The sequence below is a fragment of the Eucyclogobius newberryi genome, unplaced genomic scaffold (assembly GCF_026437365.1).
Source record: "Eucyclogobius newberryi isolate DKJ021-1_F unplaced genomic scaffold, fEucNew1.0.hap1 SCAF_13, whole genome shotgun sequence".
Classification (NCBI taxonomy): domain Eukaryota; kingdom Metazoa; phylum Chordata; class Actinopteri; order Gobiiformes; family Gobiidae; genus Eucyclogobius; species Eucyclogobius newberryi.
In genome coordinates this window covers 19,176,237-19,191,637 of record NW_027315757.1, presented here as the reverse complement: position 1 = coordinate 19,191,637, position 15,401 = coordinate 19,176,237, and the positions used below count along the sequence as shown (strand labels likewise).

Sequence of the window (15,401 nt, the reverse complement as noted above, 5' to 3'; positions counted from 1 at the left end):
TGGCCATCATATGTGACATTTTCGCCATAATGATTGTAAATTAAGATAAAAAAGTGATAATAAAAAGAATATATAAGATAAGATGTACACACATGTGAGCACTCAGGACAGGACTATAAATGAGAGCCACTGTCGTACTCTCAAACAGCACATCTTTAACAGCACGACATCATTTCCAACAGCACATCATTTCCAACAGCACGACATCATTTCCAACAGCACGACATCATTTCCAACAGCACGACATCATTTCCAACAGCACGACATCATTTCCAACAGCACGACATCATTTCCAACAGCACGACATCATTTCCAACAGCACGACATCATTTCCAACAGCACGACATCATTTCCAACAGCACGACATCATTTCCAACAGCACGACATCATCTCCAACAGCACGACATCATCTCCAACAGCACGACATCATTTCCAACAGCACGACATCATCTCCAACAGCACGACATCATCTCCAACAGCACGACATCATCTCCAACAGCACGACATCATCTCCAACAGCACGACATCATCTCCAACAGCACGACATCATCTCCAACAGCACGACATCATCTCCAACAGCACGACATCATCTCCAACAGCACGACATCATCTCCAACAGCACGTCATCCTTTGAGCAGCAAACTTCTATTGGTCTCCAAAAACAAAGTGCACACCAGAGAAACAACTGTCACCACCTGATGTTTTAAACCTTTATCATGTAGATGCTTCAAGTTTCTTCCAATATCCTTTAGGTGGCGATAGAGACAGAAGTGAACCCGATAGAAAATAGTCAAACGAAAGTGTTTTTTACTGGTGCATGCGTTTCCTGACGTAGTAACAGCAGCAAATGTCTCTTTAAACCAAAACATGGACCAATGGGACGACATCAGACGGAGACAAATAAACTTTATTAACACAAGTCTCTTTACAGTATGTGGGAATACATTTGCATCACATTCATTTGAACGGTTTGAAACTGAAAAGACACCGACGCGGCTCTAGCTACAGACGCTCCACAAACAGACAACTTTAAAAAAAGCAAACGTTAGAAAAAAAAGAAGCGTTCTCCCGCTGCTCAGATCGTTCGAGAAAAGTCCAAAGGGTCAAAGGTCGTCTGCGCTCGCTCCGGTCGTCTGCGCCGAACGTCAGCCCCGCTTCTGCAAAAACACACACAGAGCAGGGGCTCGTGTTACCGCGGTTACCAACACAAATGCGGTCTGTCTGCAGTAACCCGAGCGCTGACAGTGTAACGGATACAAAAGGCCGAGTGTCTGCGGTCGGTGTTGGATAAACGCAGTAAATATCACTAACGTATCAGCACGTATCGCCGCCGTGACTCTGGAATGTTCCACACTGACTTTATGCTCATCGCCATGGAGACGAGCAGGTGTTTTAGAGATATAACCACCTGTAATGTAAAGTGCCCCCTACAGGCCGGACGACTCATTGAATTAAAATGCCGTAACCTGACCGACCCGGTATAAAACTAGCCGACTGAAAAACATGTATCAGCATTTTGTTAAGATAACGCCAAAATATTATTTTTCAATTATTTCGCCTACTCACAGACCAGTCTTCCCAAAAGCGCAGTGTATTTTTAAAGCGCTGGTGAAACCCATCTTTCATCCCAACGGACAAATAACACATTGCGCAACGCATGCGCGTCTTCGGTCCTCCATGCGAGTTTGTAACAAAACAGACCTTGCAGGAGGGAACCCATGTTATCTTTAACCTGTTGGGTTGCCTCCGTCGGCGCCACTGATATGTCCATGGTTCATGTCACTCTCTATCATGGTGTGGCTTGATTTAAATTTGACTTACGCAATGCATTCATCGCAGCGTCGTCACAACAAACATGGCGGCGCTCGCTTTCGCTACCAAAATAAAGGATAACGGCGTACAAAAGGTCGATTGAAATATCTTAAAATCTGAAGATTTAGTCTCGCGATCGGGTTGATTGAGAAGTTTTCCGTCATTGACTGTTGAAGCCTGACCCCTGGCGGTCACTCAGAATAAAAAAATGGCAAAATTGTATCTTTTTTTTGCCTTCAAATTTAAAAACAAATAAGAATTTACCTACCGACGACCCACTGGAAAAATGTTGGGTCGGGTTACAGCAAAAAGACAATTTATTTGGGGTAAAACTCATTTATGTTTACGAAAGGTATAAACACACCAAATACAGTCAAGATTACAACATCCCAGACTAAGCGTTAAGATCCCCACGGTAACAGAAGTTTCACAGTGCGGCTTTAAGACTCACCTGTGTGTCCCGCTGGGGGAGGGAAGGGCTCGGGTGCGTGTGGGGAGGGGGCGGGGTCACTCAGAGGCGTAGGGCAGCTCCGGGGGCGGGAGGCCGGCGTTGACGTACAGCTCCGGGGGCGGGGCTTTGACTGTGACCGGCTGCGAGGTTCTGCGGGGCGGTGACGGCTTGGGCTGCGCCTGCTGCTGCATCGTGTCGTAGTAAGTGACGCCACCGTAAGTGACCTGGGCCTGGGCCTGAGGGGGAGGGGCCGGGGGCAGAGGGGAAGAGACAGGGGGGTCGAGTAGTGTTAAAACTGTGTTTACTCGAGTCGTTTCACAAAACTTCACGGTCAGAGCAGTGATGACCAACTTTATTATGCATTTTACGGTTTATTTAAAAGGTGGACAAGAAACATCTGAAATGAAGATATCAATTTCACTCACAAAAAAATATATATAACAAGATTTTCATCATTTTAACCCTTCGGGGTCGACGCCCGCGCCGGCGCGTGTGAAAACATGGTCGGCTTTAGGACCCTGTAGCATGAAAACCAAGCAACGTAGACGACTGCCGTCATACGAAAGTGGAGACCCGTAGCAACATCTGAGTTTGTTTTTTTCGAATCCACCCGATAAAACCAAAGTTATGAACGAATATGCGCTCTTTTCTGCGCACGTTACATTTCTTATAATAACTTTGTCGTCTTTTGTGATAAAACAAAACGGAAAAAAACGTTAGCCTTGTGCTAACCCGGATGTTCAGGACGCACACGAGGAACGTAAACATTAGTCACATGACAATTAGTCAAAGAGGAAGAACGAACGAGAGGAATTATGCTGTTTTTGAGTAGTTTTGGAGAGTTTTAGTATTTCAAGTATTTCATTGTCAGTAATATAGTTGTTGTGAAGCAAAATGAGGGGCACACTTTATGTTGATCAAGTTTAGACCTGGTTTAGACCTGGTTTAGACCTGGTTTAGACCTGGTTTAGTCCTGGGTTAGTCCTGGGTTAGTCCTGGGTTAGACCTGGGTTAGACCTGGGTTAGACCTGGGTTAGACCTGGGTTAGACCTGGGTTAGACCTGGGTTAGACCTGGGTTAGACCTGGTTTAGACCTGGTTTAGACCTGGTTTAGTCCTGGTTTAGTCCTGGTTTAGACCTGGGTTAGACCTGGTTTAGTCCTGGTTTAGAGTTCCTTCTGAACATCACTCACATGGAAGTACAAGGCCTGTGATGTGGCTCACTGTCATTTTGGACAGAAACTGTTTTGAGAAGTAGCACAAATAGAAAACGCCTTAGGATTTACCTACTTTTATTGTAAATAGTAGTTTATTGCTTGTATATATCACAAGAATACTTTTATATGTTAATATTTGCACCTTGTGGTTCAGTTTGAACCTTTTTAAACGCTTGGTTGAGCATGTTTGAGGGTTTTACAATGAAAAAAACATATTTTTTCTAGACGGACTTTGTGTTTTCTGTGTGTGTTTAGGTCCGTTTAGGTCCGGTTATGTTGAAATAGTATGTCAAAGTGAAAAACTAACTAACAGATCATATAGGTGAGGTTGTGCTGAAAAAAAAGATACCCAACATTGGTCTGGTAAACATTTCTTAATGTAGTGTATCAGGGCAAAATTGAAGGTACCCAAAAACGGCCAAAAAAGCTCTGGACCCCGAAGGGTTAATTGAGAAATAAAGCGTTTTATGTGTAGAAATGGCCAAAATGTCACAAATTTGGGACATTTAACATTTTGGTGCAGCTCAAGTCCTGGAGGGCGGGGCTTACTTGAGTGGGCGGGGCTTACCTGGGGCGTGGGGTAAATGGCGGGGTAGGGGAAGGTCATGACCCCTGGAGGCGGGTAAAACGGCGGCGGGAGGAGCGGCTGCGGTTGGCCCGGCGACAGGGAGACGGGCGGGGCTCCGTAGAGGGCGGGGTTTGTGATGGGGGCTCCCGATTGGTGCGGATGTAAACCTGGAGAGAACAAGAGTCACTCAGACGGATGATCCAACAGGTCGTGTTTAAGGATGATGTCATAATCTCAGATGGAGGCGGGGCTTGTGGAAGATTTACTGCTTTTAAAGAAGTCTCCAAAATGTAACTCCACAAATGTGTTTGTGCCGACAGAAAAGTTTTGTTTCATGTGGATAGTTTTAACAGAAATCAAACATGAATCATAAACCAGGTCAACAATCTGACCTTTGACCCAGAGTTCTGAGGATTCTGAAGACAGATTAGACTTTAGGAGGAATAGAATGTGACGTCATGTGATCCCAGACCACAGAGCAGCGGCGACAGGGACTCACCTGGATGAGGCAGGTGCATCTCCGGCTGGACCAGCATGCCCTGGGGTGGCAGGGGGGCGGGGCTTTCACCATGAGTGTACATTGGTCCCTGGAACGACACTGTCACAAACACGACACAGTTAAACCTGCTTTTTCCTGGTTTAGTTCCATTTAAGTCTCACGTCTCCACTAAGGCTGAGAGACATGAACAAAAACGAAATAAAACGCACCCTATTTGGACAATTACTATTCTAACCGAGGTCACAAGTGACCTGGCAGAAGCCGTTTCATTTCAATCTACCCTAACATTTGGACTATAAGCTGCTACTTTTCCACATGCTTAGAACCCTGCGGCCTTTACAGCGGGTAATAGGTTTTATACAGGGTAAATGCCTCTAGGGGCTCTCTAGCAGCAAGTATTTGACAGCATTTTCACACTGAAGAGGACTTTGGTGGAAGCGCAAGAAAGCCAGATGTGGGGTAAGGCAGACACAGGTATATCAACTCAGAGTTGTATTACAATTTGACTTAAGTCTATAGAGCTCATTCACCGACGTCACAAAACCATGTGATCGCATACGTTGCCGCCCCTTGGCCGTCACTTGTTGCGTTCCTTTGCACTGATAGTGTGGAAAGTGATCTCAAACGTACATGATGGAGGCCCCAGTGCTTTCAGATTCCACAAACTCTTTGGATGAGCTACACAGAGGTCGATATTTAGAAAAGCTGCGATCAAGCAAAAGTCTCTCCTCTGAAGTAGATTGATTTGAGTAAAATATCCTATGTTCATGTAACAAACAGGTCAACACTGCACAGATTCCCTGGGCCTGAAAACTTATTCTCAGCTATGTTCACTAATACAACCGGACGAAGGATTACGTGGAATGGCGGTGCCATGTAAAAAAAAAAATACTTTGTTAATTTAATTGGTGCAGCTTCTATTCAGGTGCACTCAATAGTTACAAGATGTCTGCTCTACTAAGGTCAGGAGTGAACTGGTGGTGGAAGTGATGTGTTTTTGGAACCGAGGGTCTTGCGGTGTACCTGCAGTTTGCTGCGCCGTGGGACTAATTCAACCAATTTCTCAGTGAATATTAGTTGATAAAACACAGCATTTTGAAGCTTATCAAAGAGAATACGTCACAGCTGTCCCTTCTGTCCTTGATGACTCTGTGTGAGCTGATTTACCTGTCTTGACATCTGGTTCATCTGCTCCTGAGCTCGTTGTAACACGAGATATTTACACAGAAATATGGTCCATGGTAGTGATGCACATGTTGTCTTTTGACCCTTGAGTCAGGTCTGGCCAAGAAAGTCTCAATGCGGCAGGTTCTAAACTGCAGACCGCTGTATATCACAAGTGTCTGTATTCTGCTGCGTCTAGAGTCACTTCCTCGGACAAATTTCTCTGTGAATATGAGTCTGATTGTAATAAAACAGCATTTTGAAGCATAAAATATAGAAAACACGATGTGTCCATTGGACAGTAACCATGGTCTTCTTCTACAGTGTGTCAAATGCTAGAGCGTCCCCTGGTGGCTGTACGGCAGTAAAATTCTATCAATTAGACGCACCGTTATAATGACAGCAGGGTTCAAAGCGGGGAAAGTAGTAGCGGCTTAAAGTTCGATAGTACAATAATCATTGCCCAGCCTGAAATTGAGGCTGATTTAAACCTGGGGCTAGTGTCAGGAAACATTTTGCTTTCTGATCTGTCAAAGCCCTCGTCTGCAGATGTGTTTCAGGTTTGACCCCTGAGCCGCCCTCCCTCTCTCCGTGGCCTGGTTCTTACTGGGTTCATAGTAGTGACCCTCCATGACCCCCAGGTGCATGGTGGGAGCAGGCTCTGGGACACTCCTCTGTCGGTGGGAGGAGTAACGTTTGGCCCGGTTTGAGCTCATCTCGTCCAGCGCCGGAAACTGTCCACTGGGCACGTGCAGAGGGTTTGGGATCCCTAAAAAAAGAGACAGACATGAGGCAGAGCACCACAACGTCATGTTTTATACATTAATCACATCTACATCCTCCTGAATCATACTTTAATACTGAGTTCTACCTGCACAATCCACAAAGACATTTAGTCATTCCAAGTGTGTATGTGTTTGTGAAATGTGATAAAGCTTCATGACAGTTACACCTGTTTGAACAGGGGTGGGCAATTATTTTCCTCCGAGGGCCATATTCGAATACAGGAAAGTAGTGGAGGGCCGGCCCGTGATCATCGGCTTGAGAAAAAAAACAAAAAATCTAATATCACTTTTCTGTCAAATATAGGCTATTGAATCTATAATTTAATTAATTCAGTTATATTCATATTCATTCATATTTATTAAGGATACAAGTGCAGACAGATGCCTGAGGGCAAAAACATTTTTTAAATTAAAATTAAATTAAATTTCTTAATTACTTGGCCACATGTGGCCAGCGGGCCGAGTTTGACCACCCCCCTGTGTTTGAAGGCTAAAACTGTTAATGCAGCTGCACAATCTGCAGGAACACTTCAAACTGTACAAGCGCAGTAACTGCAGTACTTTAACAAAATCCATACAATTGTTAAATTATTCATCAAAAGACGATGATATGTTGATTAAACTCTTGTTGAAATGTTTCATATGCTTTATGAGCTGTTCATTTCGAGGGAAGCAGGAGACGTGTAATGCCCCAGTGTGGGACTTTCCTCCACTGGCCCGTGAGTCTCACCTCTGATGTCCGGGCGGATGTAGGACGTGGGGTTTTGGCTCCAGCTCTGCCCCAGACTGAGCCGGGCCAGGTCCTGGTCCATGTCGGAGAGTCCGGTCGCAGGTCCGGCCCCGGTGCTGCCAGTGGGGGCGTCGCCGGTGGCCCAGGCCTTGGGCGACGGCGCTGGGGGCGTGTCCTCCACAGACGCCTGTTTACTGCCTATGTCGGCCGGACGCGAGCGAGTCCTGCGCACCAGCGAGTAAGACTTCCTCTCCACGGGACGTTCCGTCGAGGGAGAGCCGTCCCGGTTGGCCGAGGCGGGTGATGACGTCACCTGGGGGGCTGGGTCAGAGAGGGGGAGGGGCTTCTGCTCCGACGTTTGGTGACAAACGATGCCTTCGCTCAAAACCTGATCGGCCACACTATCGTGACCAACCGTGATGTCATCAGACACTCTGAAGCCACGCCCCCCTCTGGCTGTGGCCACGCCCCCTCCGCCAGCAGTGAACTCCAGTGCCACCTTCTGGTTGTGCCTGTCCCTGCAACAGAGCAAAGAGTCTGATCAGCTTTTTACACAACAAATATGAAAATTACTGAAACAACATGACAGTAGCGAGAAAGAACAACAGGGTTAAAAGCTCCACTGTGGAACATGTCACACTAGGACAGGGTTAAAGTCACACTAGGACAGGGTTAAAGTCACACTAGGACAGGGTTAAAGCTCCACTGTGGAACATGTCACACTAGGACAGGGTTAAAGTCACACTAGGACAGGGTTAAAGTCACACTAGGACAGGGTTAAAGCTCCACTGTGGAACATGTCACACTAGGACAGGGTTAAAGTCACACTAGGACAGGGTTAAAGCTCCACTGTGGAACATGTCACACTAGGACAGGGTTAAAGTCACACTAGGACAGGGTTAAAGCTCCACTGTGGAACATGTCACACTTTGGTTCAGAACCACTCACCCTTTGGGGTGGGGGCCCCTCACACTCGGGGTCTCGCTCCTGTACTGAGGATGGTTCTGAGCGCGGGCCCTGGGGGGCGGGGCCCTAGCTCTGGGAGCGGAAGGAGCCGATTGGTTGTTGGTCTGAGAAGGCGGGCCTTGGGGTGGGGCTCGACTCGGCGCTCCACTTTGCCACGAGCGAACGGGACGATCCGACTCTCTCCAGCGCTGGTCCCGACTCGGAGACAACGAAGGTCTGAGGAGAACCAGAGGCACATGGTGAGAACAGAACTCCTGCTCCTCATCTCTCACTCTACTACTCCTCTTTCTCATCCCCCTCCCCTCACCTGCTCCTCCTCCTCCCTTTACCTCCCCTGCTCCTCCTCCCCCCTTTCCCTCTCCAACTCACCTGCTCCTCCTCCTCTTTCCCCCCTCCCCTGCCCCTCCTCTCTCCCTCCACCTGCTCCTTCTCTCCCATCACCTCCTTCCTCCTCTCCCTCACCTGCTCCTCCTCTCTCTCCTCCGCTCTCCGTTCCTCTCGGCGTTCCTCTCGGCGTTGTTGTGGCGGATGTCGTATCCGTAGATGGCGATGAGTTCTTCTCGACTTTTCGGCGCCTGCTCTTCCTCTCTGAACCGGTCGTGTTCCCATCGCCCCTCGTCCTTCCACAGCTTACGGTTTCGTCCTTTGGGTCTGGAACAAAAACGAGCATAAATATTCCTCACATTAAATAGTTGCATTTTTGTCACCGAGTTTCTAATGTGTCGATATAAAAATGTTACTTTTAACCCTTCGCCATAATCACATCTCACCTCTCCTCCTCCTGTGTGGCTCCTCTCAGGTCATGCTCAAAAAACAGTCCTTTTCGTGGGATGTAAGCAGGGTTTTTTCGATCTTCGTCATCGTCCAGCTTCTGTTTTCCTCCAACTTTGGTCTCGGGATGATCGGTCGACTCCTGTGACGAGAACACAACTTCACTTCCTGAATCTCACCGTGGCTTTAGCCCCGAGGGACAGTTCTGGGGTCAACGGGGGAAGAACATCATTGACATGTTTAGCTCATTTTTCTAACGGCTGTTTCCATTTCAGTTGAGACCGACTGTTGGGAACCCAAACTCTTCCTCTGAAAGAGAACCTAGAGGACAGAAGAGAACCTAGAGGACAGAAGAGAACCTAGAGGACAGAAGAGAACCTCGAGCACCAAAGAGAACCTCGAGCACCAAAGAGAACCTCGAGCACCAAAGAGAACCTCGAGCACCAAAGAGAACCTAAAAGGTCTAAAGCAGCTGCACACCTGTCCGTCTCCGCTCTGTCGTTCTCCCGTCACGTCGTTCTTGTCGTCGGCCTTGTTTTCCTCCTTTGATTCGTTCTCATTCTCGTCCTCGTCCCTGTTCTCGTCCTCGTTCTCATTCTCATCCCTAGGGGGCGTCTCTTCAGAGGGAGGGCCTTTGGTCACTTCCTGTATGACGGCGGCTGAGGTGGTGGTCGTTTCCTCTGTGAATGCTTCCTCTTCCTCTCCAGCCTGAGAACAGTAGATACTTAGTGTCAGATTTGAGCCCAAATGAGGTGTTTAACATTTATGAGATTGGTTTGGATATTTCACTCAAAGACGTTCCAATGGAGAGATTTTAGAGCAGACAGGCGCCAAAATGAAGTAAACCATAAAACAGTTTCAATGATTACAATCAGACGCTGACGATTTTAAATCTTAATAAAAAATGAACTAATGTGAATTTCCTGCGTTGAGACATTTTAAATTCAACCTTCAGAAGAGGCTTAAACATTTTGAGGCTGTGGCAAGTTCACGTACGCGCGCAGAGAAGACGCTGAACTTTGTGCCAATTTTTGTTTCATGTGGACGGTAATCACAGAGAGATGAAGCATAAACCAGGACAAACTGCACAGTGAAACACGCTCCTGCACGTGCTCCTCTGCATCTGCATTGTACCTCGGAGTGGGAGCCATTCTCCTCCGGGTCTGCGCTGTCGTAGTCGGACAGAACTGCTGCAAGACAAACAAGATTCATCACGGACGCATAGAAGGATGGAGAAAACTTGATTTAGTATATAATTCACTTATTCAACCTTCTACAACTTAAACCATGTTGTACGACAAAGAAATAAGCAAACATTCCCCACTAGAAAAGGTGCACGCCATAAATATTGAGCCCAATAATATTTTAACAAGAGGATTTTGTTATCATCTTACTGAACAATCAATTAAAATGATTTTAATTGTGTCCTTTTTAAAACAAATACAAATGCCTTTCTTTACGACTCTACGGAACATAAAAGAATGGATGTTGCTCAAAACGACACGTAAAATCAATGAACTGCACTGACCTAGTTTTATACAGTAGTTATGGTGTAAAGAGAGGAGGAGCAGAGGAGGAGGAGGAAGAGGAGCAGCGGAGGGGAGGAGGAGCATAGTCTTACCTTCTCCAACACCATCTTCACTTTCCTAAAACAGAAAACAAAAAACACCATGTTAAAAAACCATAGCTACAAGAACTTGAAAACTCTAAACTCTGGACAGGATATATAGAATGTTTTCTTTATAAATCTCACTCAGCTCAGACACTTGCGCTCATGTTTACACACCGGTTATTTATGGAGGGTTATTACACATTTGTATTGTACTTTACATCAAAACGATGCAGTGTTTGATGGGCCCGGGTAATGCCTGATGCCTCAAACCAACACAAACACAGGACCCTCTTACCCTAAACCCACCGCTATTTCCCGGTGAGAGTCTGGAGACTCGGCTCGAGCCAGGTCCATGGTCATTGGCACCTTTTCCTTGGCCTCTTCTTCCCGGGGTCTGAACTAATACTGAGCTAGAACATTCTCAAGTCCACAATAAACTACTTAACTGGGCTCAAACCAGGTCCAAACCACTGGACTTTCGGTCAGACCCGGGTCTCCCCCATGACCCGGTTTAAGTTCCATCATTAGAGTCAATACGATTAGAGGAAAGACTTGTGACAATCCGGATACCAGACGGGCTAAAGATCTGACTAAGAGGTACTACAGATGACCCAGTCCCGGTGGTCTAAGGCACAGAGCCGGACTGTTGACCCTGTTAGCAAAACTAACACCCGGAGCCGGACTGTTGGCCCCGTTAGCATCACTCACACACCCGGAGCCGGACTGTTGGCCCCGTTAGCATCACTCACACACCCGGAGCCGGACTGTTGGCCCCGTTAGCAGCACTAATACACCCGGAGCAAGGCTGGTAGCTCCGTTAGCAGCACTAATACACCCAGAGCAGGACTGTTGGCCCCGTTAGCAGCACTAATACACCCGGAGCAGGGCTGTTAGCCCCGTTAGCAGCACTAATACACCCGGAGCAGGACTGTTAGCCCCGTTAGCAGCACTAATACACCCGGAGCAGGACTGTTAGCCCCGTTAGCAGCACTAATACACCCAGAGCAGGACTGTTGGCCCCGTTAGCAGCACTAATACACCCGGAGCAGGGCTGCTAGCCCCGTTAGCAGCACTAATACACCCGGAGCAGGACTGTTAGCCCCGTTAGCAGCACTAATACACCCGGAGCAGGACTGTTAGCCCCGTTAGCAGCACTAATACACCCGGAGCAGGGCTGCTAGCCCCGTTAGCAGCACTAATACACCCGGAGCGGGACTGTTAGCCCCGTTAGCAGCACTAATACACCCGGAGCAGGACTGTTAGCCCCGTTAGCAGCACTCACACACTCGGACTCGTCGTCTCTCTTCGGGGCGCTCCGCTCCACCGGGGCCACGGGCACCTCAGGTTCTCGGACTCGACTCTTGGTGGAAGGTGAAGCGGACCTTCCGCTGTCGGAGCCGGAGCCAGAGCCCGAGCCTGACTCGTCCTCGCTGTCCTGAGACGCGCGCCTCCTCCGTCTCCGCCGGTCCGCCATCTTAGGGCTGAGTGGAGCCGGAAGCGCGAGACATTGTGGGAAGTGGAGTTCTCAGACTTCCTCTTCTTCCGGTAGTTTTCATGCGGGTGCGTGGCAACCAACGTCTAGGTGCCTTTCCCGCCTCCTCCTGTGCTGAAGTGTGCACCAGGAACTTTACGTTTCTACATAATCTTCAATTCAATCTTCAATCTATCTATTATTCTTCAAATTAACTTCAACAGTGCTGTTATCTTTAAAAAAATAACAACTTAAAGAATTCCCCCTCTGAGCATTTCAGACCCCTATATTATTTCAAAGTGAGAAAACTTGCAAAATTGCAGGGTGTTAAAATACCCTGACTCACTGTAGTTCTGAAATTCTCTTATGTGCTTTTCAATATATCATTTAGTCTAAACATTTCCTCTCTGCTCCTCTTTACATTATACCTGCGACCACAATATTCCACCGTCTCTGTTCCACGCTCACATAAGACTGTTGTTGTTGTTGTTGTTTTATGGCGGTTGGCATCCAATTGTTGCATTACCGCCAGACTTTATTGTTGTTGTTGTTGTTGTTGTTGTTGTTGTTTTATGGCGGTTGGCATCCAATTGTTGCATTACCGCCAGACTTTATTCCTCAGACTTTTCGTAGTCCTCAGACTGTCGTAGTCCGTAAAAGTACTCCTTCCCTTGCTTTGGTGTTACAAATGTTGTTGTTGTTGTTGTTTTGGGTGCCTTTTAGAATGTTATTTAAACGTTCAGGCCCGTAGCCAGGGGGGTTCGGGGGGGTTCGAAAGAACCGCCCATTTGGGCCGAAAAGGTCCGTCTATCATGGGCGTGATAAGTGGATCGCGCAGCAGGTAGAGCGTTGGAACGCAGGGGACCAGGGTTAGAATCCAGCAGTGGCTTCAATTCTCTTTACCCGTTTCATTGGTTATTTTTGTTGAACTGATGTATGATTGGCTGCATGTAGAAAGTGGGCGGGAGCGTAGAAAGTGCGCGGTGTTTACAGCACGTCACGCAATCTGACCAATTTGGCCTTTTCTATCATTTAACTGAGGTTTTGCAAAAAGTGAAGGGCATAAATAAGAGCAGATCGACTGGAAAAAAAGAGACATTCAGAACATGTGCTGAAAAACAAAGTTTATCTAACGTAGAATAGACAACAACAGCACATAATCGTTCAAACCATGAATTCATTGTGGTTGTCGGTGTAGCAATGGCTCAGGTTTTATTCATCTACAAAGCTAAAGCAGAGAAACTACAGGACAAACAGCTCACTGAGAAAGGTGTCTGCTAAAAGTAAGACTGACTTTTACTTTCAATAAAGATCAGTCGAATTCTAAAACAGTCCTTCACCTGTAAGGGCTGTCTAGCCTAGACAGCAGAGCATCAGTCTGTGGACTTTAGCGTTGTGAGTTTGAGCTCTGTCAGGGGCATGTTTTTCATATTTGTTTTGTCACTGATTGTTTTAAAGAACATCAAGATGTACAATTTCTTCAATAACTAAATGTCACCTCTGCTCTTCTGTTCAACGTTTTTTGGAGGGAGGAGCTCTCTCAGAAGGCAAAAAGTCTGTCTTTGCCTTTGGAGGGTTACTGTCTCTAACTGCACTAAAACCACATCATATTGGCCAGAATGAACCCCCTCCCTTTCTTTTTGGGCTAAGCCCCGGATGTTTAGAATGTCTGGCTCCGCCTCTGCCGTCTATAGCAGTAATTTTCAATATTTTGAATCATTTTTCACTTGAGGGACCACAGATATTAGAGGTAGTGAGCCTCACCAGCCAGGAGGACCAATCAGAAGCGAGCACAAACTTGATACTAAAAATACTAAAAAGGTCCACCTTGACACAAAAAGAACCCCCCCATAGAAATCCTGGCTATGGGCCTGGTATTTTTGTTTAAATTTAAAATGTTATTCAACCCACTGTGTCCTAGTCTTAATCTCATAATAGTCACTTGCTCTCCAGGATTTTCACCTTTCTTCTGAACCTGATACAGGAGTCTCCTTCTGCCCTTCAAACCAGCGCCACTGTTTGAGTTTTGATAATAGCTTTCTCCTCTGAAGGTAATCTCCAAACTCTCTCTTGCTTTAGAGCTTGCTTAGCATCTCATTCCCAACAATTTCCCTGTGAGCAGGAACCCACATAAAACCTGTTTCTCCAGATTCAGATTTGGAGCCATCTGTGTAATTGAGTAAATATTCTGGATTCTCTCACAGCCTCCACCATATTCTTTCCACCTCTTCATGAACAAAAGAAAACTAAATCAACAGAAGCAATTGTCAGAGGAGCAACTGGACCTGGTTGTAAATAATGACATCGCTTTAAGAAATCGCATTACTGTTACCAGGCAACCATGTGTATATTGAACCCAAACTCCTCTAATGTCACATACATTCTTATTTCACAAATACAAATATGAGGATAACTTTAGTTTACTGAATATTATTGTATAGCCTTATTGTATAGCCTCGGATCCAGACTGTTGCGTGGCAGCTTTATTCATGTGTCTTTGATATTCATGATGAGTGTAAAAACAAAGATTTAACTTTTTACATAATGTAGTTAAGAAAGAGGATGTGCACGTATGAAGACATTCATTTTATGTTATAATATTTTTTGATAGAACACAATAGTCACAATTGAATAATGCAAAAACTCTTATTTAGTGCCTGAACACACCACATTTTTCCCAAGTGTAAAAACAACTGTGCAGAAAAAGTGCAGGAAGACGTATGCCTTTAAGTTTAGTTTAGTCTTAATTTGGAGGGACAATGTACAGGGACATTAAGCTCGTTTAAAGCCCCTGATTGTAGCTAAATCATTAATTTCCCTTTGTTGTCCCTGAATGAAGGAACGAATAATACGGTGCAAACAAAACACATTCAACAATGTGATCATGAGTCCACATTCTGACCTAGACACACTCACACAGCCAATCATCTCTTTCATGAACATAAGCATACATGACCTACCAGTTTACGGTCCACAAGATACATATTACAATACTTTACATTAACAAGGTAGAAAAACACATTCAGAACATTCTAAACACTTGAAAACTCCTGTCACCACTTCACCACTAAGTGACAGTATAATGACCTCAAATGTGGACGCCAGAAGTTTGTGGGGAAAATAAATAGTATTGTGCTTTAGACATATGTGTCGTACATATGTGTTCTAGGAAGGATCAGAAACTGAGCCAAACGTTTGGATTAATTCTGATTCTACCCAGTGTGATGTCATCACTAATGTTATACTTTTGTCATTTTACACAGATTTGTACTCTCTTCCTCTACACTTAAATGGCGTAAAACTCATTTATAATTAAAACAGATTTTCTCAACCAAATAAAGTCAAATAAAGGAAAA

The 15,401-nt window shown here is 45.9% G+C and overlaps 1 protein-coding gene across 1 annotated transcript; it reads right to left on the bottom strand.

The window, feature by feature from the left end:
- Positions 1 to 889: 889 nt before the first annotated feature.
- casc3 (casc3 exon junction complex subunit) lies at positions 890 to 12,083 on the bottom strand. The gene is made up of 13 exons (XM_072442837.1): positions 11,857 to 12,083; positions 10,584 to 10,608; positions 10,097 to 10,152; positions 9,443 to 9,670; positions 8,962 to 9,104; positions 8,654 to 8,842; positions 8,174 to 8,407; positions 7,226 to 7,743; positions 6,318 to 6,479; positions 4,547 to 4,645; positions 4,048 to 4,214; positions 2,264 to 2,499; positions 890 to 1,157 (listed from the first exon to the last, which is right to left on the bottom strand). The coding sequence occupies exons 1-12, from the start codon at positions 12,046 to 12,048 to the stop codon at positions 2,320 to 2,322; spliced, it is 2,193 nt and encodes a 730-aa protein (XP_072298938.1). The 5' UTR covers positions 12,049 to 12,083; the 3' UTR covers positions 890 to 1,157; positions 2,264 to 2,319.
- Between the last annotated feature and the right edge of the window lie 3,318 nt (positions 12,084 to 15,401).